The sequence below is a fragment of the Lepidochelys kempii genome, chromosome 14 (genome assembly GCF_965140285.1).
Source record: "Lepidochelys kempii isolate rLepKem1 chromosome 14, rLepKem1.hap1, whole genome shotgun sequence".
Taxonomy (NCBI): Eukaryota; Metazoa; Chordata; order Testudines; family Cheloniidae; genus Lepidochelys; species Lepidochelys kempii.
Window position 1 is genome coordinate 19,637,098 of NC_136393.1, and position 22,571 is coordinate 19,659,668.

A 22,571-nucleotide genomic window follows, 5' to 3' on the forward strand; every position below is an offset into this window, starting at 1 on the left:
CCCGTTTCCAAAAGCTGTCAAAGAAGGGTTCTGACTGATGGGTCTGCTTTCTAACACCTGGCATAACCGCTAAACTAGAGGCGTATGTCCCCCAGAGCTAGGGGCCAGGAACACCTGAATTTTAATGCCTGCTTTGACAATTTCAGAGTAACAGCTGTATTAGTCTGTAACCGTAAAAAGAAAAATAGTACTTGTGGCACCTTAGAGACTAACAAATTTATTTGAGCGTAAGCTTTGGTGAGCTACAGCTCACTTCATCAGATGCATCCAATGAAGTGAGCTGAGCTTATGCTCAAATAAATTTGTTCATCTCTAAGGTGCTACAAGTACTCCTTTTCTTTTTGCTTTGACAAAGTGATATGGCAAGTGATATGGGCCAACATTTTCATAAGGGTCAGTGAATGTTGGTGGCTCAGTTGTGGAGCACCCAGCTTTGAAATACGTAGGTCCTGATTTTCTGAGGTGCTCAGCGCTGGCCGCTCCCACTGACTTCAAATGTAGTTGGGATGTGTGGCGTTTCTGAGAACAGGGCCCAAGGCATCTCAAACTGGGCATCTAGAATTATCAAATGCTGGATGGAGGCCTGACCTTGCATGTGCGGAGGGGGGAGAACACCTGCCTGGCACACAGAGCCAGTGTGAGGATTACATAGCTAAGGGGGGACAGTGGAGTAGCTGCTAGCTCCCCCAAAGTCACCAACGTTTCAGGCCCTGGAACTGTGATACAAAGGAAAGCTCACAGCGTGAGGAGACATTTAAGGCCGCCCCACACTGCTTTTGTCTGGCAAGCCCCTGTTGGTCTGAGACAGGCTGTTCCCACAACCCCACCCCCTCCATGCTTGTGAGTGGAGCTCATGGAGCTGGGTCTCTGCAAGGCCCGCCTACTCCCCGCCCTCTCAGCTGCCGCAGCACGGAGAGGAGTGGCCGCGTTCAGGAACTGAGCCGTAGCTGCGTTCTTCTGTTCCGCGCGGCGCCCCGTAGCCGGGAGGCAGGTCGGCCAGGGCTGAGCACGGGAGAGGAGGATTCTGTCCGCTGAGAGGCCCCTGGTAGCGGAGCAGCGGTTGCTAGGGTAACGTGGCAGCTCCTGGGCCCCTGGCTCTGGACTGCCCCAGCCAACGGGGACGGGAAGCCCCGCCCGTGGCTCCGGGTGCAGCAGCTCCGCGTATGGGGGCGTGAGGGGTCCCCGGGGAATGGGGTAGCGGGAGATGGAGCTCTCGCTCCGGTAGTGATTCCCAGCCCTGCGGGGCGAGCCGTGGGAGTTCGGGACACGGCGGGATGGGGTAGGGCAGCGGAGCAGCCGCATCCCGCGTGTTGGGGCTGCGGGGAGGAGGAGCCCACGAGAGAGTGACCTGCAGCGTGGGCGTGGCTCCTGGTGTAAGATGGAGCGGGAGTCAGCCAGGGGAAAAACGGCCCCTGGGGCGGACGGCGGCTCTTTCAAACCTCCTTCCCCAGCTGTGGGATGCTGGTCTAGGGGTGCTGCCACACCCCTGGCTTATATCCAGTGTTTACAATTTGGTGCAGTGGTTCTCTGCACCAGATTGTTCCAGCACCCCTGAGTAGTGGCTCCTCTTTCAGTCCCACCCACCCCTTGGCATGGGATGTTGGGTCTCAGGGGATGGTGACCCCTCCTTCAGTCCTGCCCACTCCCCCCGTGGGATGTTGGGTCTGGGGTGGTGGCAGCCCCTCTTTTATATCACCCTGCTGGATGTGGGTTTAATTAAATTGTAAATGATTATTTGCTCTTATGTTACCAGGGAAGAATTGGCTGCTCTCTTTGGAAATGGCTTTGAGTGAGATGAACGGGGATGGCTCTGAACAAGAGGAAGGAGGATGCCAGGAGCCAGATGTCATTGCCAGGGGAAATATATTGGAGAGTTTTGCAGAGAGTCAGGAAATCAGAGGGTTAATTAACAGCCTGAAAGGAATATATGAGGACCTGGGAACACGAGAGGTGACAATTGAAAAATTCATAGGTAAGTTTTCTTGGTTTGAAGATGTACAACCTATAGGGAGTATATTTTCATGTTGGTTGAAATAACCTCATAGGACAGTGTAAACAAATGTTTTTACACCAATTCTTGCTCTTACAATTATTCAGAGGAAGATTAGTTTTATTATTTATTCACTTTACCTTCCAGATAGATGTACCAAGCTTATTAGTCATGATAATGGGAGTCAGTGCTCTCTTGGCTGTCTGAACAGTCATATAGCACAAGATCCTCTCAGTGTATCAAGTTTCAGAGTAACAGCCGTGTTAGTCTGTATTCGCAAAAAGAAAAGGAGTACTTGTGGCACCTTAGAGACTAACCAATTTATTTGAGCATGAGCTTTCGTGAGCTACAGCTGTAGCTCACGAAAGCTCATGCTCAAATAAATTGGTTAGTCTCTAAGGTGCCACAAGTACTCCTTTTCTTTCAGTGTATCAAGGAAACCATTCCAGAATGAACAAGCAGTAGGTTTAGATATATATTTTTAATAATTGACTTTAAGGGTGAATTATCTATCCTTGGACTTGGTCCTAGTCCCACTGAAATCAACGTAAGCAGGAAGGGGACCTTTTTAGTTAGTTCCTCTCCTTGTAATACTGCTGTTTGATTATTGGTTTCATGAAATGAAGCGTTGCCATCTAGCTGTTAAAGCACAGGTCTTGGAGTTGGAAGATGTGAGTTCTGATCCCACTTTAGCCACTTGTCTGACTGAGTTGTCTCATGATTGGATTATTCTTGTTTCCAAGTACTGACAGCATGCTTGTGACTGTACAAGACAATTGACAAGTGCTATGAAAAGCTTAGTCTAGGAGGGGCATAGAAAGTAGATAGTGTGAGGCCCTGAAGAAGGAGTTGGTTAGGTAACTTTCCTCAAACTTTAAATTCTGTTCATTTGTTTTGGGGTCTGATTGCTAACAAAAGTAGGTCTCTTGGAGGGATTTGAGGAAAGGGTTGCCCTGGTATCAGGGGTGTGGGAGGGAATTCAGTGCATAGAGGATATAAAGATGGATAAAACGATGAGCATGGAATAGAACATCAGAGTGGAAAGAACATGGAAGTAAGAGTTCATCGTTGTGTTAAGCAGAAGGAAAAATATGCTTTAGAAAAGAGCCTTTAGAAATATCATATTGCCTCTATCCATGGTACTCCCAAATCTTGAATACTGCATGCAGATGTGATCACACCATCTCAGAAAAGATATATTGGAGTTGGAAAAGGTTCAGAAAAGGGGAACAAACATGATTAGGGGTATGGAATGGCTTCCATATGAGGAGAGATTAATAAGACTGGAACTTTTCAGCTTGGAAAAGAGACGACTAAGGGAGGATATTATTGAGGTCTATAAAGTCATGAAAGATGTGGAGAAAGTAAATAAGAGTTGCTGATCATTTGCAACTTCCATTGAAGTTAACAGGAATTGTAGGTGCTCAGCAATTCTGAAAATAAGAACTGTGTCTCAAACTAGACACCCCAGAATTAGTGGATGCTTTCTGAAAACTTGGGCCTTAGGTCTTGTGTGTATTTCCCTATGTGTAAAATATGACTAATATTTAAATATGTCATGGGGTATTGTGTAAATTAAATCACTATTATATGTGAGATGGTTTGAGATCCTTGTATAGAAGGTCATGTAGGCGTATAGAGTTTATTAGGCAGCTACTGTGATGAAATTAAGAGAAGTATCACAGAGCAGTGACAGTTACCAAAGGTGATACCTACAATAAAGATACATGATGGAGATATCAATTGGCTGGGCCAGATTGTCATGACACACATTCAGCTCTGTACAAATATGGAAATAGTGAAGAAGTGACTTATTTTCTCCAGCAATTATTTAGATACAGTCAAGAAAACATTATATTTTTGGCTTTTTAAAATATTATTCCAGAGGTTGTATGTTGTCAGGGCCGTCCTTAGGATTTATGGGGTCCTATGCAGTATTATTAAACTGGTGCCCCTATGCCCGATGGCAGCCCAGGCTCACAGCCTGAGGGGGGGCGGGGAGGGATGAGGCAGCAAAGGATAGCAAGATGCCCGTCCTGCCTCACGGTGGCGGTGAGTCACAGTTCCCCCCAGAGACCCCGTACCCTCTCTGTCACACAGAATGGACATGCAGAAGATACCTAATTAAAAGCACTTATTGGGAATAAAAAATCAGTCACAGATTTTTTGATATGCCCTGAAGTTTGTCAGTTTTATTTGCAAAAACTTTGTAGTAAGGGTGAGTCAGCTGTCTTGCTGAATACAACATTAAATATTATGGAATACATGATGCAGCTCTTCTCTGTTTTACATTTTCTTAATCAGTATTTCTAAGCTGATTTTATATTTTAAATGTACTCTTAAGCCTTCATAAAGTAATCATTCCAGATTTCTACGTATTTAACTCACTGAAACAAAGACGTTATTTTAAATCAGTCACAGAAGTTTAGTGTGTTCATAACAATGTTCATTGGTTTTAGAAAAAGGGAACACTAAATTAGTTTGTGTGATCTCCATAACAATAGACATGTTTATGAAATTTCACCAACTTTAAAAAATGTTTCCAAAGATTTTAGGCGTAACAAAGGATTTTATATCTTACTAAGGTACTGATTTTGCTGGAGGGTTCTCTTAAAACTAGTTTATCAGATAGTCAGAAGTAAAGAAAGGGAAACTCTTTGTCCAGCTATCTGGAAGGAAAGGGGTGTTTTCCCTTTAAGGGCTCTCTTCAGTGTGGGGTGAAGGGAGAAAGAGATGGACAGGAAGACTTTAGAAGCAAGTGTTTTTTTTTGTTTGTTTTTTTTTTAGTAATTAAAATGTGTATTTTGGATAAGGGTGGTCTTTTGAAGGATTTATTTAAAAAACGATATGTCTGAAGATTCAAGCATTTAAGGCTAAAGACGATTGTGCATCTAAAAATCTATGCAAGGATTTTTTAGAGATGTGATTTTATAATCTTCACCAACTCACTAATGAAATATTTTTAAAGCAAATTTTAAACTAAGGTCCTGTAGACTAACATGTTCTGAGTAAATGTTACAGTAATGTGCAACTGTTTTTGTCAGAAACTGACAGTATATACCTGGGGTTTGGCAAGTGCCTGGTAAATGGCTTCATTACCCTTTGACAGGTTTCAGAGTAACAGCCGTGTTAGTCTGTACTCGCAAAAAGAAAAGGAGTACTTGTGGCACCTTAGAGACTAACCAATTTATTTGAGCATGAGCTTTCATGAGCTACAGCTCACTTCATCGGATGCATACTGTGGAAACTGCAGAAGACATTATATACACAGAGACCATGAAACAATACCTCCTCCCACCCCACTCTCCTGCTGGTAATAGCTTATCTAAAGTGATCATCAAGGTGGGCCATTTCCAGCACAAATCCAGGTTTTCTCACCCTCCGCCCCCCGACACACAAACTCACTCACATTTATGCTGGAAATGGCCCACCTTGATTATCATGCACATTGTAAGGAGAGTGGTCACTTTGGATGGGCTATTACCAGCAGGAGAGTGAGTTTGTGTATGGGGGGGTGGAGGGTGAGAAAACCTGGATTTGTGCTGGAAATGGCCCACCTTGATGATCACTTTAGATAAGCTATTACCAGCAGGAGAGTGGGGTGGGAGGAGGTATTGTTTCATGGTCTCTGTGTATATAATGTCTTCTGCAGTTTCCACAGTATGCATCTGATGAAGTGAGCTGTAGCTCACGAAAGCTCATACTCAAATAAATTGGTTAGTCTCTAAGGTGCCACAAGTACTCCTTTTCTTATTACCCTTTGAGTGGCTCTTTAATAGTTTCAGTGTTGTGCTAATAGGTCTGGCAGGCTGGAAGGCTTTTTCACTTTTAAGTACTAGATCCCCTCCAGAGGAAGACTCACCAGGCTGCAGCAGCCAGCTGTGGGAGTCTGCAGGAAGGGTCAGAACAGGGATAGGAAAGCCAAGAGGGTGGACACTAAGACCCAGTGGTACCCCAAATTTTCAGGTGCTCTATGCAGCTGCGTATGTAGCATATGCCTAAGGAGGGCCCTATATGTTGTTTTGACATAATTACTATTGAACATACATTCCATGGAAGGTTTCAGAGTAGCAGCCATGTTAGTCTGTGTTCGCAAAAAGAAAAGGAGTACTTGTGGCACCTTAGAGACTAACCAATTTATATGAGCATAAGATTTCGTGAACAGTTCACTTCATCGGATGCATTCAGTGGAAAATACAGTGGGGAGATTTGTATACACAGAGAACATGAAACAATGGGTGTTATCATACACACTGTAAGGAGAGTGATCACTTAAGATGAGCTAATACCAGCAGGAGTTGGGGGGGCGGGGGGGGAGGAGAACCTTTTGTAGTGATAATCAAGGTGGACCATTTCCAGTACAAATCCAGGGTTTAACAAGAAAGTCTGAGGAATAGTGGTGGGGGGAAGGAATAAACAAGGGGAAATAGGTTACTTTTTATAATGACTCAACCATTCCTGGTCTCTATTCAAGCCTAAGTTAGTTGTATCCAATTTGCAAATTAATTCCAATTCAGCAGTCTCTCGTTGGAGTCTGTTTTTGAAGTCTTTTTGTTGTAATATTGCGACTTTTAGGTCTGTAATCGAGTTACCAGAGAGATTGAAGTGTTCTCCGACTGGTTTATGGATGTTATAATTCTTGACATCTGATTTGTGTCCATTTATTTTTTTACATGGAGACTGTCCAGTTTGACCAATGTACATGGCAGAGGGGCATTGCTGGCACATAATGGCATATATCACATTGGTGGATGTGCAGGTGAACAAGCCTCTGATAGTGTGACTGATGTGACTAGGCCCTATGATGGTGTCCCCTGAATAGATATGTGGACACAGCTGGCAACGGGCTTTGTTGCAAGGATAGGTTCCTGGGTTAGTGGTTCTGTTGTGTGGTGTGTGGTTGCTGTTGAGTATTTGCTTCAGGGTGAGGGGCTGTCTGTAAGCAAGGACTGGCCTGTCTCCCAAGATCTGTGAGAGTGTTGGGTAGGTGCTATGTATGTATGCATAGTAACCCTAACCCAACCTTCAGGATAGGTTGTAGATCCTTAATAATGCGTTGGAGGGGTTTTAGTTGGGGGCTGAAGGTGACGGCTAGTGGCGTTCTGTAATTTTCTTTGTTGGGCCTGTCCTGTAGTAGGTGACTTCTGGGTACTCTTCTGGCTCTATCAATCTGTTTCTTCACTTCAGCAAGTGGGTATTGTAATTGTAAGAATGCTTGATAGAGATCTTGTAGGTGTTTGTCTCTGTCTGAGGGGTTGGAGCAAATGCGGTTGTATCGTAGAGCTTGGCTGTAGACAATGGATCATGTGGTGTGGTCAGGGTGAAAGCTGGAGGCATGTAGGTAGGAATAGCAATCAGTAGGTTTCTGGTATAGGGTGGTGTTTATATGACGGTCGCTTATTAGCACCATAGTGTCTGGTTTGAAGGTATACATTGTCCCCAAATGTGAAATAGTTATGGGTGAGGACAAAGTCACAAAGTTCAGCCACCAGGTTTGCTGTGACATTATTGGGGATACTGTTCCTGATGGCTTGTAGTCCATCTTTGAGTGGAATGTTGGTGTAGAGGGCTTCTACATCCATAGTGGCCAGGATGGTGTTTTCAGGAAGATCACCGATGGATTGTAGTTTCCTCAGGAAGTCAGTGGTGTCTCGAAGATAGCTGGGAGTGCTGGTAACATAGGGCTGAGGAGGGAGTCTACATAGCCAGACAATCCTGCTGTCAGGGTGCCAATGCCTGAGATGATGGGGCATCCAGGATTTCCAGGTTTATGGATCTTGGGTAGCAGATAGAATACCCCAGGTCGGGGTTCCAGGGGTGTGTCTGTGCGGATTTGTTCTTGTGCTTTTTCAGGGAGATTCTTGAGCAAATGGTGTAGTTTCTTTTGGTAACCCTCAGTGGGATCAGAGGGTAATGGCTTGTAGAAAGTGGTGCTTCGCAGCCTCTTGTTTGTATTCTAACCTATTCATGGTGACAACAGCACCTCCTTTGTCAGCCTTTTTGATTATGATGTGAGAGTTGTTTCTGAGGCAGTGGATGGCATTGTGTTCTGTGTGGCTGAGGTTATGGGGCAAGTGATGCTGCTTTTCCACAATTTCAGCCCGTGCACGTCGGTGGAAGCATTCTATGCAGAAGTCCAGTCTGTTATCCTCGAGTCCAGTCTGTTGTTTTGACCTTCAGGAGGAGTCCACTCAGAATCCTTTTTGTAGCGTTGGTAGGAAGGTCTCTGTGGATTAGTATGTTGTTCAGAGGTGTGTTGGAAATATTCCTTGAGTCACAGACGTCAAAAATAGGATTCTAGGTCACTGGAGTCTGGATTTGAAGTCAATCTCTCTGGTCATGCGATTACAGACATGAAAGTTGCGATATTACAACGGAAAAACTTCAAATCCAGACTCCAGTGAGAGACTGCTGAATTGGAATTCATTTGCAAATTGGATACAATTAACTTAGGCTTGAATAGAGACTGGGAGTGTCTAAGTCATTATGCAAGGTAACCTATTTCCCCTTGTTTTCCTAACACACCCCCTCCCCCCCCATGTTCTTGTTAAACCCTGAATTTGTGCTGGAAATGGCCCACCTTGATTATCATACACATTACATAAGGTATTACCAGCAGGAGAGTGGGGTGGGGGGAGAGAAAACCTTTTGTAGTGATAAACACCCATTTTTTCATGATTTGTGTGTATAAAAACAAACATCTTCTGTATTTTCCACAGTATGCATCCGATGAAGTGAGCTGTAGCTCATGAAAGCTTATGCTCAGATAAATTGGTTAGTCTCTAAGGTGCCACAAGTACTCCTTTTCTCCTTACAGTGTGCATGATAACACCCATTGTTTCATGTTCTCTGTGTATATAAATCTCCCCACTGTATTTTCCACTGAATGTATCCGGTGAAGTGAGCTGTAGCTCATGAAAGCTGATGCTCAAATAAATTGGTTAGTCTCTAAGGTGTCACAAGTACTACTCCTTTTCTTTTAGTGAAATATTACTTAGCTGTGTATTTCAAGAGTTTACAAAAAGTCTGCCATGCCTGTTTAATTTGTGATATTCAAAGACTGATAACTATATCAAACTAAAGCCAGTTTTTCATCCATTAAAAGGGATAAAGTAACACTAAACTTTAGAAAGGGAGACTTTGGTAAAATGCAGACTAGTCAAAAAGGCCCTGAAGTTAAAAGTAAAAAAAGTAAAATCTTTGAGATGACATGGATGCTACTTAAAAAACAAAACCAAACCAAGAAGAGCCTCAGAAGGTATGCATGTTGCTGAACAAAACAGGAACCAGGCAGGCAAGTAGTAAATCAGTGTGGCTAAATGGGAAGGTCTGAGAAGCTATTCAAGCCAAACAAATCCTTTAAAACTTGGAAATCTGATCCAGGTGAAGCCCACAGGTAGGAACATACTGTACAGCATGCGGTATATGAGGGAAATTAAAGGACCAAAATGGATTTTGAAGAGCCAGTAGCTAAAGTTGTAAAAAAACCCAGAAGATTCCCGAAGTATTTCAGAAGTAGGAAGCCTGCAAAAGAATCGGTGGGTCTACTTGATAAAATTCAGCACTGACAAATAAAAGGTAATGCACTTTGGAAGGAATTACTAGAACAACTCATGGATGCTTGCTCGGTTCTAAATTAACTGTAGATGCTCAGGAAAAAGACTTGGTCATCATTGTGTACAGCACACTGAAAATCTCTCTTCAGTGTCCTTTGGCAGTCAGAAAACATACTACAAGAACAAGTGGTTGTCCTGTGAATCTGAAAGGTAACACATGTAAGACTGATAAAAAGAAATATCTTTTTTACACAATGCATAACCTGTGGAACTTACTGTCAAAAGGTATCACTGAATCCAAGAATTCAGCAGATTTAAAAAACTGATTAGACACTTTGTGTGTAAAATGAGAATTTTCTACAGTTACATTAGGTAGGAAAAACATTATGCGGGATCTAAACCTTTGTGCTTCGGGGCATAAACCAACCAATAACTGCCTAATGATAGGAAGAAACTTAATCTGTGGGCAGAATATTCCATAATTGTCCATTATAGGGCTTTTTGACACTGTCCTCTAGAGCAGGGGCTCTCAACCTTCCCAGACTACTATACCCCTTTCAGGAATCTGGTTTGTCTTGCATACCTGCAAGTTTCACCTCACTTAAAAACTACTTGCTTACAAAATCAGGCATAAAAATACCAAAGTGTCATAGCATACTATTGCTGAAAAATTGCTTATTTCCTCATTTTTACCATATAACTGTAAAATAAATTAATTGAAATATTAATTTTGTACTTAAATTTCAGTGTATAGTATATGGAGCAGTATAAACAAGTCATTGTCTGTATGATGTTTTAGTTTGTACTGACTTCACTAGTGGTTTTTACGTAGCCTGTAGTCAGACTAGGCAAATGTCTAGATTAGTTGATGTACCCCATGGAAGACCTCTTTGTAGCCCCAGAAGTACGTGTGCCCCTGGTTGAGAACCACTGCTCTAAAGTATCTGGTGCTGGGCATTGTCAGAAGCGGGGTACTGGACTCCATGGGCTACTAGTCTAATCTGGTGTGGGAATTCCTATGAAGATCTATCCAGTGGTACCAGTTTAATTTGTTGAACACTAAAGAGTGAAATTATAGCATGGAAAAAAACTATTTTTCCAGTTCACTCTTTCTAACATGATTTTAGGGCTTGTTTCAAGTTGCTGGATAGCATCATGGGCATGCAATTTGTCAGGGTACTGAGACTCTGTACACGCTACCACTGTCTATAGTATAACTTATGTTGCTCATGGGTGTGAATAAGTCGTGTCTGCCCCCACCCCTCCAAGTGATGCAAGTTACACTGACCTAAGTGCTGGTGTGGACTGTGCTATGTCGGCAGGAGAGCTTCTCCCATTGACATGGCTACTGCTGCTCATGGAGACTGGAGTAATTAAGTTGACAGGAGATCTCAAGCTACCGTTGACTTCAATAGGATATTGGCCTTTGTAAGAACTGCAGAATTGTGATTGTTGCTAATAGATAAGCATTGTGTTACCATATCAGTGGAGTTATAGGCGTGAAAATAACAATATTAGTGGATTGGTTTAAGTTGGTTCCACAGTGCCATCTAGTGGTATTTTTAGTACAATGTTGTTAAACTTGCATTGCATCTAGGTCCTAACAATTGGTATGGTGAAGAGAGTTAAAAACACAAGGGGAGGAGCAAATGAATAAAGAGCAGAATGGTTTGCAGAAAAAAGAAAGGGTTAGAAGGATATTATTTTGGTTTTAAAGGACAAAAGAGTACATTTTTCCTAAGAGAGATAGAAGAATAACCTGATGGGGTGAGAAGGAAACAGCCAAAAGAAGAAACGATATATTAGAGTGTAGTGAGGGGGGAAAAACAACATCGTTTAGGCCAGTGCTACTCAAAGTGGTGGTCTGCGGAGTCTGTGAGTCATCGGCTGCCGGTCTGCGCTCACATTGGGGGGGAAAAAAATTGCTGGTCCCACATATCAGATAGCTTGAGCAGCACTGATTTAGGCTATAACTTGATTTCCCTGGCAGCTATGTCATATAGTAATATTATATGTTACACATCTCCGTCTCAGCATGGTTCATTATTGCTGAGATGATCCAGTTTTGCCTTCCAAATGTGAAACAATGCAGTATTGTCTTCTGAAGTCTGCCATCAGGCAGGCAGCTTGAAATAGTAGAGGTGTGAACTGCACAAAGCCCACATCCTGGCTTGCACGCATAGCCAGAGTAGCTGAGCTGTATGCTGAAGAGTTTCTCCAGCCTGGAGAGAAGACATGGTGGAGCTGCTCCATGGCTGCTTTCTTGTGTCCACTTCCCGAGCACTGGAGTAGCCTCTCGTATGTGATCCATTGGTTGCTGTTGGATCTGCATGATAGTGGCTCCAGCAACCTTTTTCCTACCCTGCTTGGACTCTAGAAGTCTGTGTATGAGGATTTTCAGCTGGAATCAGCAGCTGTTGATGGTGAAGGACCGAGTAGAATGCAATAGCCTTGAAGATAAGTGGGAAAAGGAGTCTGTCAAGGGGACGAGCAATGGGAGGGGTGAAAGGGGAATAAGTCTGAGCTATTGGGGTGCAGGATAGGGCTGTTCTACTTGCAGCAGCTACAGTGCACACTCAGTATAATGGTGTCCTTCATTTGCAGTGCTCTATTAGAAATATATGGCTGACTGCTTGATCTTGGGAATGGAGAACTATAGTGAGATCAGCAAGTTGAGGACAGCAGCACACGGGGTGGGGAGGTATAATAGTGACCTCACTCACATCTCTTCATCTCTATGCTTATAGGTTTTTCCTTTAGCAATGTGGAAGAGGCCTAGAGGGAACTGCATGGGTCTGTGGTTGTCTTTACTACGAACCTCATACTACATTAATGGACAGGATGCATGATACTGGTAACCTCTCTGAGAATTTTGCACTCTTTGGTACTCTGATACGCAGTAGAGGGCAGTGTCAGCATTTAGCCATTAAGGTGGAAACACTTTAGTATGAAGTTTTGTAGCAGGGAGTATATTTAAATAAAGTTAACACTTTCTGCACTCTAAAGATATGTCTACACTACGAGCTAAGGATATGATTCCCAGCTCACGTACACATAGCAGCACAGGCAGGCGCTGAGTACGTATCCCAGGGGTTCAGGCAGGTTTGTGCTCAGCGCAACTAAGCTGTGCCTCCACTATCCATGCTACTGCGGCTACCCTGGTATTTATATAGGTGTTTTCGTGAGGTGGACGTCACACCCCTACCTCATAGTGTAGATTTAGCCTAATTAAGGACATCTCACTTGAATAATTTAAATCTCTTTTTTTCAGTTATAATGGACAAGTACCAGGAACAACCTCACTTGTTGGATTCACACCTAGGTAGGAACATCATCTCTTTGTTTTTTTGTGAATATTTTTTGACACAAGCTGCTAAACTGAAATGATTCATGTTTGCCTTGTAAGCCTGCTGTGGCTGGTGTTAAACAGTGTGCAATGTACTGTTATACACCCACTGCCTAACTTTTTGTGATTAGAAACATGCAAGCTAATTCGAATGCTTCCTGTGTTTTGTTTTCTCCCCCACCCTTCCTCCTTCTCTAGAGTGGATGATGCATTTATTGCTGGATGTGGTGCGGGATAACAAGTCTCCTTCTCCACTAGTACATCTGGCTTTTAAATTTCTTTACATCATTACAAAGGTATAAATGAGTTTTTTTTAATAATGTAGAAACTTTCATCAACTTATTTGTTGGTTAAGAATTACTTACTTTCTTAGAATATTTGGAGTGACTTTATATTTCAAAATATTGCAGTTGAGTTTTGAATGAAAAATAACACAATGTAGTTTTCTGACTTACACTGTTGTATTTTAGGACATGTTAAAATAGATTTTAAAAGATCCTAGAAGGTATTCACCCATATATATATATTTTTTTTTTTCATAGTGTCGATCACAGCTTAATAAAGAGTGATTATCTTATGGGCACCTCCCCTCCCATTTGTGGCCATGAGGCTCACTTCCCCCATTTGCAGTCCCATAATGTATCTATGGCTGCTGCAGCAGCAGTTCTCTGCATGCAAAGTATTTAGATATGTTTAGCTGTCTTTTAAATGTGATAAGTGTTTAGTCTCTTTTTGAAAAAAGATACATATACTGTGTGCTTGTGTTCTTCATTTTTATCTCTTGTTCCCATCTGTTCTGTTTTCTCTTTTTTCCATCTCCACCCTTGCTCATGCTTTTTGCTGCATTCCCCTCCTCTTCTTTCTCTGCATATGTTTCTCTGCTACTTGGGCCCTTCTCTCACAGACATTCTAGTCACACTGGTGAATCTGATCCCAGCATGTGAATTTTGTTTCCTCTCTTCCTCCTCTTACATAGCTGTGGTCCCTAGTGCAGGGGACTAAGTAGACTCTTCCTTCCCATTTCCTGCTGATTTGCCTGTTTTTACGGGCCCTTCTTTGCACAGATGATGCTGGATAACTGTAGAAGCAGTTGGAAACAACAAGTTGGTACCATGTGACCTATCACCTCTCAGTGTTGAATCATTGCAGTACAAGATCTTAAAATCAGAGAAGACAAAATATAAAACCTTTGTTCAGCAAAAGTGTTAGTTGCTCATGAAGCTCAAAGTAGTAATTCATATGATTTTCCCACTAGTAGGGTTGCAGACTAAGTTAATGCTGAAGTAGTCGGGGCCAAATCCTAGTCATTTGGAGTTCACCTTTGACTTCAGTGGGGCTAGAATTTGGAGACTCTAGAATGGTGTCCATTTTGTATGGCAGTGGCATGTCTCTCCATTACTTGAATTTAAGAGCGACCTTGAGACACCCACTCAGTGGATGGTATCATGTAGGTGGTGTTCTGACTGCTCATCTCTTCAGTTTGCCTGCTGTCTTATTAGCGGAGGGGCGGTAATGGTATGGTCATAGTTCTGGTTGGGAGGGGTGGAGTGGAGAAGAAATTTTGCCATAAAAGTCGAGCAAAAGAAGGGATGATGGAAAAATGTCGTGGATCTCACAATTACATGGTTTTGTTAAATTCTGCCACTGACTCTAAATTACTTGGTGAAAAATCAAAAGACAGGATATCTGTCAACTTGTCACCCAGTAACAGCTTTAGTTAGTAGAGTTTGTGATATGTAGTATTTTAAGATATTACCAATTTATTTGAAAGTTAATTCATATCACTACTGTACCTACTGAACATCATATGTAAGATGCTTCCAAAAGTCGTCTTTTTATTATTTTCCTTGGACATGTTTTATTAAGTTGTTTCTTTGGTAGGTACGAGGGTATAAAATTTTCCTCCGACTGTTTCCTCATGAAGTAGCTGATCTACAGCCTGTCTTGGATATGTTTGCAGATCAGAATCCTAAGGACTATGAGGTGAGATTCCCCCCTCCCCCCCTTTTGTTTGTTTTAAAAGAAAAAAAGCCAAAGAAAGTATTGTGCAGAAATGAAAATGGAGCAACATAGCTTGATGCAATTATTCTTAAACTGGATATAAAAGTATATATTTATATGTCACTATGTATCATGAAACACTTAGAAATGTCAAACTGGATAGCTAGATTTAACATTCTGAAGTATCCTTTTCAGAGGAAAAATGTGGTCTTACTAAAAGATGCTCTGTTGGATTTTTCCATTTTTATTTTTGGGAATAGGGAGGTGTGTAGGGAGTTTTGAGTGTTAGTAAAATTGGTGTAAACACCAACAAAAGAAGATGCAAGGGCTAAAATAAACTATAATGGACAAGGGTTAAACTAAATTTAAAGGGAAAATAGGAAAGGGTTAAATACTGAAAAAAAATTAAGTAAGGGGCAGAGAGAAAATAGGCAAGGGATTAAGGAACAATTAAAAAAAATTTCTATCCCAGATAAAGGGGGTTTATAGTTATAATTTGTTACATCGAAATGATGGAAAATTGTGAAAATAAAATCACAGAAGACAGGATAGTTCAGTCCTGTCAGATTGTAAGCTCTTAATTCCTGTCCAGACAACTCAGCATCAACTGAGTATGTTTTAAGCCCTGTGCGGATACAAAATGTATATCCGCAGATATAAAGCGGATATCCACGGAGCTGCAGGGCTCTACCTGGAACTGCAGCGGCGAAAGCAGCAGCATGTCGGAGGCCGCTGCTGCTTGTAGGAGCCAGTGTCTCAGGCGGGCAGCTCTTCCTGTGTGGCTGTACCGCCCCCAACCCCACCCACTGGAGCGGGCACCAGGCTCACCGGCAGCTGTCCCTTTTTGCATGTGTGTGCAAGTGGCTTGCATGCTCTCGGACAGGAGATGCAGACTTCTCTGTGGAAAGGACTCTTGTCCGGGAGTGTGTGAGCCCCCCTGGCAGAAAACAAATGATATTTTGGGGACACTGAGGAAAATCATAACGTATCTGGGCAAAACAGATCAGTTACATTTTTCGACTATTGAGTGCCCAGTCTTGGAAAAAACCCAAAACGTTAAACTATTTATTTGCTGGCATCTTTTGTCTTTTCACTGAGGAGTAAATCCAGGAGACTGAGTTCTGAAACTGTGTTATGAAAAGGCAAAAAATGATTTTGCCGTGTAGCCTGCTGATGCTATGTTTGAGATTGCTGAGAATGTTCTAGGCAGGAGAGTCTGTTTGCTTATTTTTTTTTTCTTTCTGTCTAACAAAATGACATGGTATGAACTGTAGTTCTTGAATTCCTGCCAAAGGTGGTGATTAAGTTCAAATTTGTGCTGTTTGACCTATAAATGAGGAAAACTATACAAATGTCTTATTGAGATTGAATTTTTTTAAAAAAATACTTCCTTTATACTACTCAAGCAACAAGGCTCATCAGTATGAAACAGTGAATTGGATTGCATTGGTGCTCAAAATTTACATGAGCAAGTTGCTAATTATTAATAATATTTATTGTTCCTGCCTGTGCTATGATACAGTATACCGTTGTTATTGACCAACACACAATGGTAAAGCGGTCAAACATAGATGTGGGATTTTTATTATATCAATGTTTTGTTTAAAATACAAGAAAATATTTTCTCTCAAAATTGGCAATTTCTACTAAATTATTCAAAGATACTTCTTAACACTTTAATCTGTGAATAAGTATCTTTCCAGATCATAGAAATACGTATATAAAGGATGAATTTGGTTGCACAGTAAAACCTTGATTTCTCAAGTGATTATATTGGGGAAGCATAGACATGAGAAGTTATGAAAAGGTTGCAGATGTTTTCTCTTCTTGTTACTCATTTTCAATTATGTAGGAATTGCCCTTTAGTGTTTAAAGAGACATTATCAATTTAAACCATACTCTTGTCTGAAAATGTTTTGTCTACTGTTCTTACAAGTAACATCTAAAAATACTGTAAGAGATTAAAGTAGAACACATTTCTCTTCAGTTTTGTGGCACGTGACAATGTCTACATTAAATTTCATTTTTACTCCTGTATAATCAGTTCCCCTACTGTTTTTGTTGGTCTTTCACACAACAAGAATAGAGAGAGATGATTTTTTAAAAAGACCCAAACAAACAGGAAAATGGCGATAGCTAATTCATGTGATTTTTACAGGGACACTCAGGACAGGTGTGGTACCTGACACTACTTTTAAACTAATTTTTATAAATTTGCTAGATTTCAACTTGATAACAACTTTGACAGGGATCCCAGAGGGGCCACCCTGAGATTGCTTAATCAGGGCAAACTGCAAAGAATGGGGCAGATGATCCCAAAAACTGGTGGTTATTCTAATACTTAGATTCACCAAACCAGCAACAAAACAGCTTCTACAATACCTTACTAGTTACTGAGAAGCTAGAAATACAGTTCTGTTAAAGCAACCCAGTCTTGGGCTCCCACCCAGACAGCCAAGTCAAATATGAGGATTACTGACAATCTTGTTCATCATATGAAAAGTTCTATCAGTCCCAAAGGATCAGATACTTTTCCTACCACGTCAATGAATATTTCAGATCTTACCCAAATACACGCTTACAGCCAATTCCTATTAATGAAACTACAATTGAAAAAGAAAAGAGAGCGTATAGGTTAAAAGATCATTATACATACAGACAGGAATAAAATTCTTAGGTCAGTTTCATTCTGAGGTCAAAGCTTAGGTGAGCTTTAGAGTTGCGAAGAGTTCTTTCAGAATTAGTTCCATAGGTTGTAGTCCAGTATCAGGGTGATCCAGACTGGAGCCGGAGACCTCAGTCTTGTGACTGAAACTTCCCTTGATAATGCTTAAGCAGATTTGAGATAACAGGATCAGGGCCCTAGAGTTCGTTTTATAGTTCTCTGGCAGCCTCTTGATAACCGGTATTCCTTGGGTGAAGCATTGTTGCTTTGAAGTAAGACTTCCTATTTCCTCTTCACTGGTAATTAGCTGCATTGATTAGCATACGACAACTGCCCATCTCCAGCCATTTACAGGTAGTTTACTACAGACTTCAAAGAGAAATAAAGACAATGATATTGTTACACCCAAACTTCATCAAAATGTTAATATTCCCTTTTGATCTTTTAATCAATAGAACATAGTGACAGACAGGAACTGTCTGGTTACGTTGTCAACATCTAACAATATGTATGTACACGCACAAAAAATTACAATCATTATCTACTAATATGACAGGTTTCAGAGTAGCAGCCATGTTAGTCTGTATTCGCAAAAAGAAAAGGAGTACTTGTGGCACCTTAGAGACTAAATAAATTGGTTAGTCTCTAAGGTGCCACAAGTACTCCTTTTCTATCTACTAATATGTCTCTAAAGGTTGAATTTGGGTCATTTTATCCTGTTAGTTGCTTAACCCCTTCTGGCTCAGTGTCACAGTAGTTCTTAGTATTGGGGTGCTGCCACACTTCTCTCTCCTTCGGTATTCTAGGGCATCTCATGTCTGAATGGCTTTCCCTGTATAGTTAGGTTGCAAGCTCCTGAGAGCATGGGTTGTGTCTTTGCTCCAACAGCGTATTTGGAGCAAACAAAGTTTGTTTTATTATATTTTTTTCCTAGACGTGGGAGACTCGCTACATGCTCTTGTTGTGGCTCTCCATGACATGTCTGATACCTTTTGATTTGGCTCGTCTTGATGGAAATATCCTTTCTGAAGAAGGACACACTCGAATGCCAATAATGGATCGCATACTCAAAGTAGCAAAAGTAAGTGCTGCTTGGTTTTGTACACAAAGATGTCACTGTATTTTATTATATGTGATACATTTTGACCTCTTAATTTTGAGGCCTCATTTTGCTTATGTAATACGAAAGGGTTTAGCCCACAGTTGCAAATCCTGCATACAGTTTTTTCCATTCTTTAATGTAAGAAGGAAATTAAGTTTTTCATTCTTCTAAACTGGTAGACAATTTAATTTTAAGACTATGTAGTTTAAATGCATATTTTGTTAGACTAATTGATTTCAGAAATAAATGGGTAGTGTTTTCATGCTATAAACCCAGGTTAGTCAATTTACAGTCCTAAGTTTATGACTAGAGCAAACAATGATATATGAAATAGACGTGAAAAAGTGCTCAACAGGCTACAGCCAGCTTGATTGAAAAGTAGCATCTGTGTAGATAAACTTTCCCACAAAGTTTAACCTGATGTAAATTGAAATGGTTAAGTTACAAATCCCTTCAGGATGGTTTTATAATAGCATCAAAAAATGAATAGCTGATGTTATTGACATTAGTCTGTATTGCTTTAATGCAACAGTATAGAAAAGATGATCCCACTTTCAAAGACATTGACATGGGAACTTTGATTTCTGGCATGTGGCTTGCTAAATGGAAAGTTGTTTAAACTTCTTTCTTTCATTGGCTCAGTCTAATGTTCATAAGAGTAAACATTAAGAAGTACGTATTTTCAAACCTGTTGTGTAGTTTTATTACTAACTCTGTCTCTGCAAATGCTTTGACAATTAATTTTCTTTTTACCTTCAGTCTTACCTGGTTGTCAGTGATAAGGCTCGAGATGCAGCTGCTGTACTGGTTTCCAGGTAAGTCTTGTGCTGATCTTGGCAAAATGGAAAGTGTTTTAATTTCTTAGCTTGAAAAGATTTCTATTGGCAGTACTGGGTGGACTTACAGTATTGGTAGTAGTACATGGAATACTAGTATGAATGTAGCCCCAATATATGGTGACGAAAAGTCATTGCCATAAGGCAGCTGTTTGGCCTATCTGAAATAACTTCCTGTATGAGAGGAGAGGTGTCTATCACAGTTGATGCTTTTAGCAGTCTTCATCAGTACTGCCAAGAAAATGAAATTTGAATTACATTCTCTTGCCTGTAAGGAGTGCTCTTTAGTATAGGATTCAGAAAGGGTGGAAAATCATTCCCTACGGCTGCTGGTTACATAGTATATTATGTGGATTATGAGACGGTTTCTGTTTTCTGTTCTTTTAATCTGGCACCTTCTTGGAACACTAAATTCATGCAGATGGACTAGTAACATTAAATTTTGTTCTGTGTAACAGTACTTTTCTCATCTTTCTTCTCCCCTCCCCCAAAAAGTAGTGCTGCTGTTTTCTTTGTTTTTTTTTTACTGTCAAAGAAGCCTTAAAGTGAGAATTAGACATAGGATGTTGGAACATCCTAACCACTTATCCTACATAACACGTGTTCAAGCACCAAATAAGCTGGCCTGTAAGGAAGGTACAATAATTCTCTGTCACAGAGCTATAGGATTGAAAGTTTTTCTCTCTCATCAACAGAAGTTGGTCCAATAAAAGATATTACCTCACCTACCTTGTCTTTCTAATAAGCCAGTGGATGTATATTTGGTACTGACAGTAGCCTGTCATGTTTTCTTGTTCTAGTCCAGGGGTTGGCAACCTTTCAATGAAGAAGAGCCATTTTTTTGTTTTTGTCTTTGACCAAAATATTTCGAGAGCCGTATCACACGCAAAGCTACTTGTAGAGTTAGAATTTATCAACTAATTATAATTAAACAAATTAAAGTTATTACTACTCACCAATACTTGTAATGCGACTTCTGCCATTTGAATTTGAATATAAACAGGAGGGGGCTGGAGTGCAGGAGGTGGTGCGGGCTCTGGGAGGGAGTTTGTGTGCATGAAGGGGTTCTCACCTGGGACAGGGGGTTGGGGTGTAGGTGAGGGTGCGGGGTGCAGGCTCTGACTGGGAGGCATTTGCCACAGGCGGCTCCCAGTCAGCAGCACAGCAAGGCTCTGGCCTCATGCCGCTCCTGGAAGCGGCTGGCTGCTGGCACGTCTCTGCATGCTGTGCGGGGGAGGTGGCTCCGTGCGTTGCCCTCAACACCATCCTCACAGCTCCAATTGGCCAGGAATTGGCCAATAGGAGCTGTGTGGGCAGTGCTTGCGGGTGCGGGCAGCGCACGGAGATCTGCTGCCCCCCTCCCCCCGAAGGGGCGCGCAGAGATGTGCCAGCAGTCAGCCGCTGCTGGGAGCAGCATGGGGCCAGAGCCTTGCTGTGCCGCCGACTGGGAGCTGCCTGTGGTAAGCGCCTTCCGGCCAGAGCCTGCACCTTGTACCCCCTCAAAAAACGGCTGCCCACCAGGGGGCAGCCAAAGATCCGCATCTGGCTCCGGAGCCTCAGGTTGTCGACTCCTGTTCTAGTAAATTTTGAATGTGCACTCCCACCCTGCCACTTCCCAAAAAAACAAACATAGCTCTTCAAAAGAGCTAATCTGCATCTTTTTTAATCCTTGCCCCCCCCCCACCCCAAATTTTTTTTTTAAATTCCATCCACCCCTTTGGACTGTAAGTTCAGTTACTATAAGGCATTCATAAAGATGAGTTATTCATGAAAAGAGAGTAGTTTAATAGTTGGACTGAATCTAATGTCCAATATGACTCGCCAGTAATACAGTACATTAATGTAAGTTTCAAGCACCTGCTAACAGGATGACACCACAAAGAAGCCCTGTGTTTCTGTGCAGGGTTCTATTCTGCCCCCTTGTTGTCAGTCCCGCACCACCTTTTCAGTTAAAACCTAATTTGCATATGGATATGCACTCATAACAAATACCAGATAATTGAACTGGAGAACATTCTGAATATATTTTGATACACAGTTGGATCTATTGATTCTTAATGTAAGGTTGTATCATTAGCAAAATTATCCTTTGGAGATAAATTCCAGTGACTCTTTGCCTTACATTTTACTTGGGAGGGAATTTGATCACATGGTTAGTATACAGATCAGGGAACCAGGACCCCTGGAATCCGTTTGTCTGTGGGACTGTGGATACTTTGCTTTGTGGCCTTAGGGAAGTTGTTGTGACTTTTCTGAGTCTGTCTGTTTCTCTGTAAAATGGGTATATTACTATATCTCTCAGGATGTGGTGAGGATTAAATCATAAAAGGTTTTTTAGATGCTCAAATAAAGGTGCTACAAATACAGATATATTACTTGCAATATCTAAGACTAACATGACTAAACTGCTGGTAATTAACACTGAGCAGTAGTGACGCATCTTACAATTTTTGATCAAATTCTTCAAATTTGCAGAGGTTGATCATTTTGTTTTGTTTGAGTGCAGTGGCTTCCCATAAAATTGAAACGAAAAATAATGGAAAGCATTTTTTTGGGGATTCCTGAAAAATCTAACAATTTGTAGTTCCCGACAGTTAAATTGATAAATTTCTTAATTCCAGTTACAGGATGGTGCATTGAAATGAAATACTATAGGTTAGGACTTCATTTGGAAATGGTAGGGTTAAACATCTGACATTTGGAATGTTCATACCAAAAATGTCTTGGAAAATGTCCATTTGACTGTTGCCTTTAGGAACTGAAATCAGTTTGGGTAGCAAGGAAAAATAGTTACTAATTGGATTGCTCTGAATGGGTAACTTGCAATGTGTTTTTCTGTGACAGGTTTATTACCCGCCCTGATGTCAAACAAAAAAGAATGGCAGACTTCCTGGACTGGGCCCTTTCAACATTATCTAAGTCCTCCTTCCAGACCATGGAAGGGACTATTGTAATGGATGGCATGCTTCAGGCCCTGGTAAACACTGTTGATACCATAAAAGATCGTCCAAGTAAATTAATGCATTTATAGTGTTTTGTTCCACAATGTGCTATTGCTGGTACTAAAATACATTC

General features: G+C 41.4%; 1 protein-coding gene across 7 annotated transcripts in view; it reads left to right on the forward strand.

The window, feature by feature from the left end:
- The first annotated feature begins 914 nt into the window (after positions 1 to 914).
- Positions 915 to 22,571, forward strand: part of TBCD (tubulin folding cofactor D) — a 252,394-nt gene continuing 230,737 nt past the window's right edge. For 4 of the 7 annotated variants that reach the window (XM_078848698.1, XM_073311984.2, XM_073311991.2 and 1 more), the window contains exons 1-8: positions 915 to 1,068; positions 1,754 to 1,972; positions 12,818 to 12,868; positions 13,091 to 13,188; positions 14,774 to 14,875; positions 18,493 to 18,639; positions 19,420 to 19,475; positions 22,341 to 22,473. In XM_078848698.1, the coding sequence (XP_078704824.1) occupies positions 1,780 to 1,972; positions 12,818 to 12,868; positions 13,091 to 13,188; positions 14,774 to 14,875; positions 18,493 to 18,639; positions 19,420 to 19,475; positions 22,341 to 22,473 (780 nt within the window). In that variant the 5' untranslated portion in view covers positions 915 to 1,068; positions 1,754 to 1,779. The other 3 variants (XM_073311989.2, XM_073311987.2, XM_073311988.2) reach the window with 3 other exon arrangements.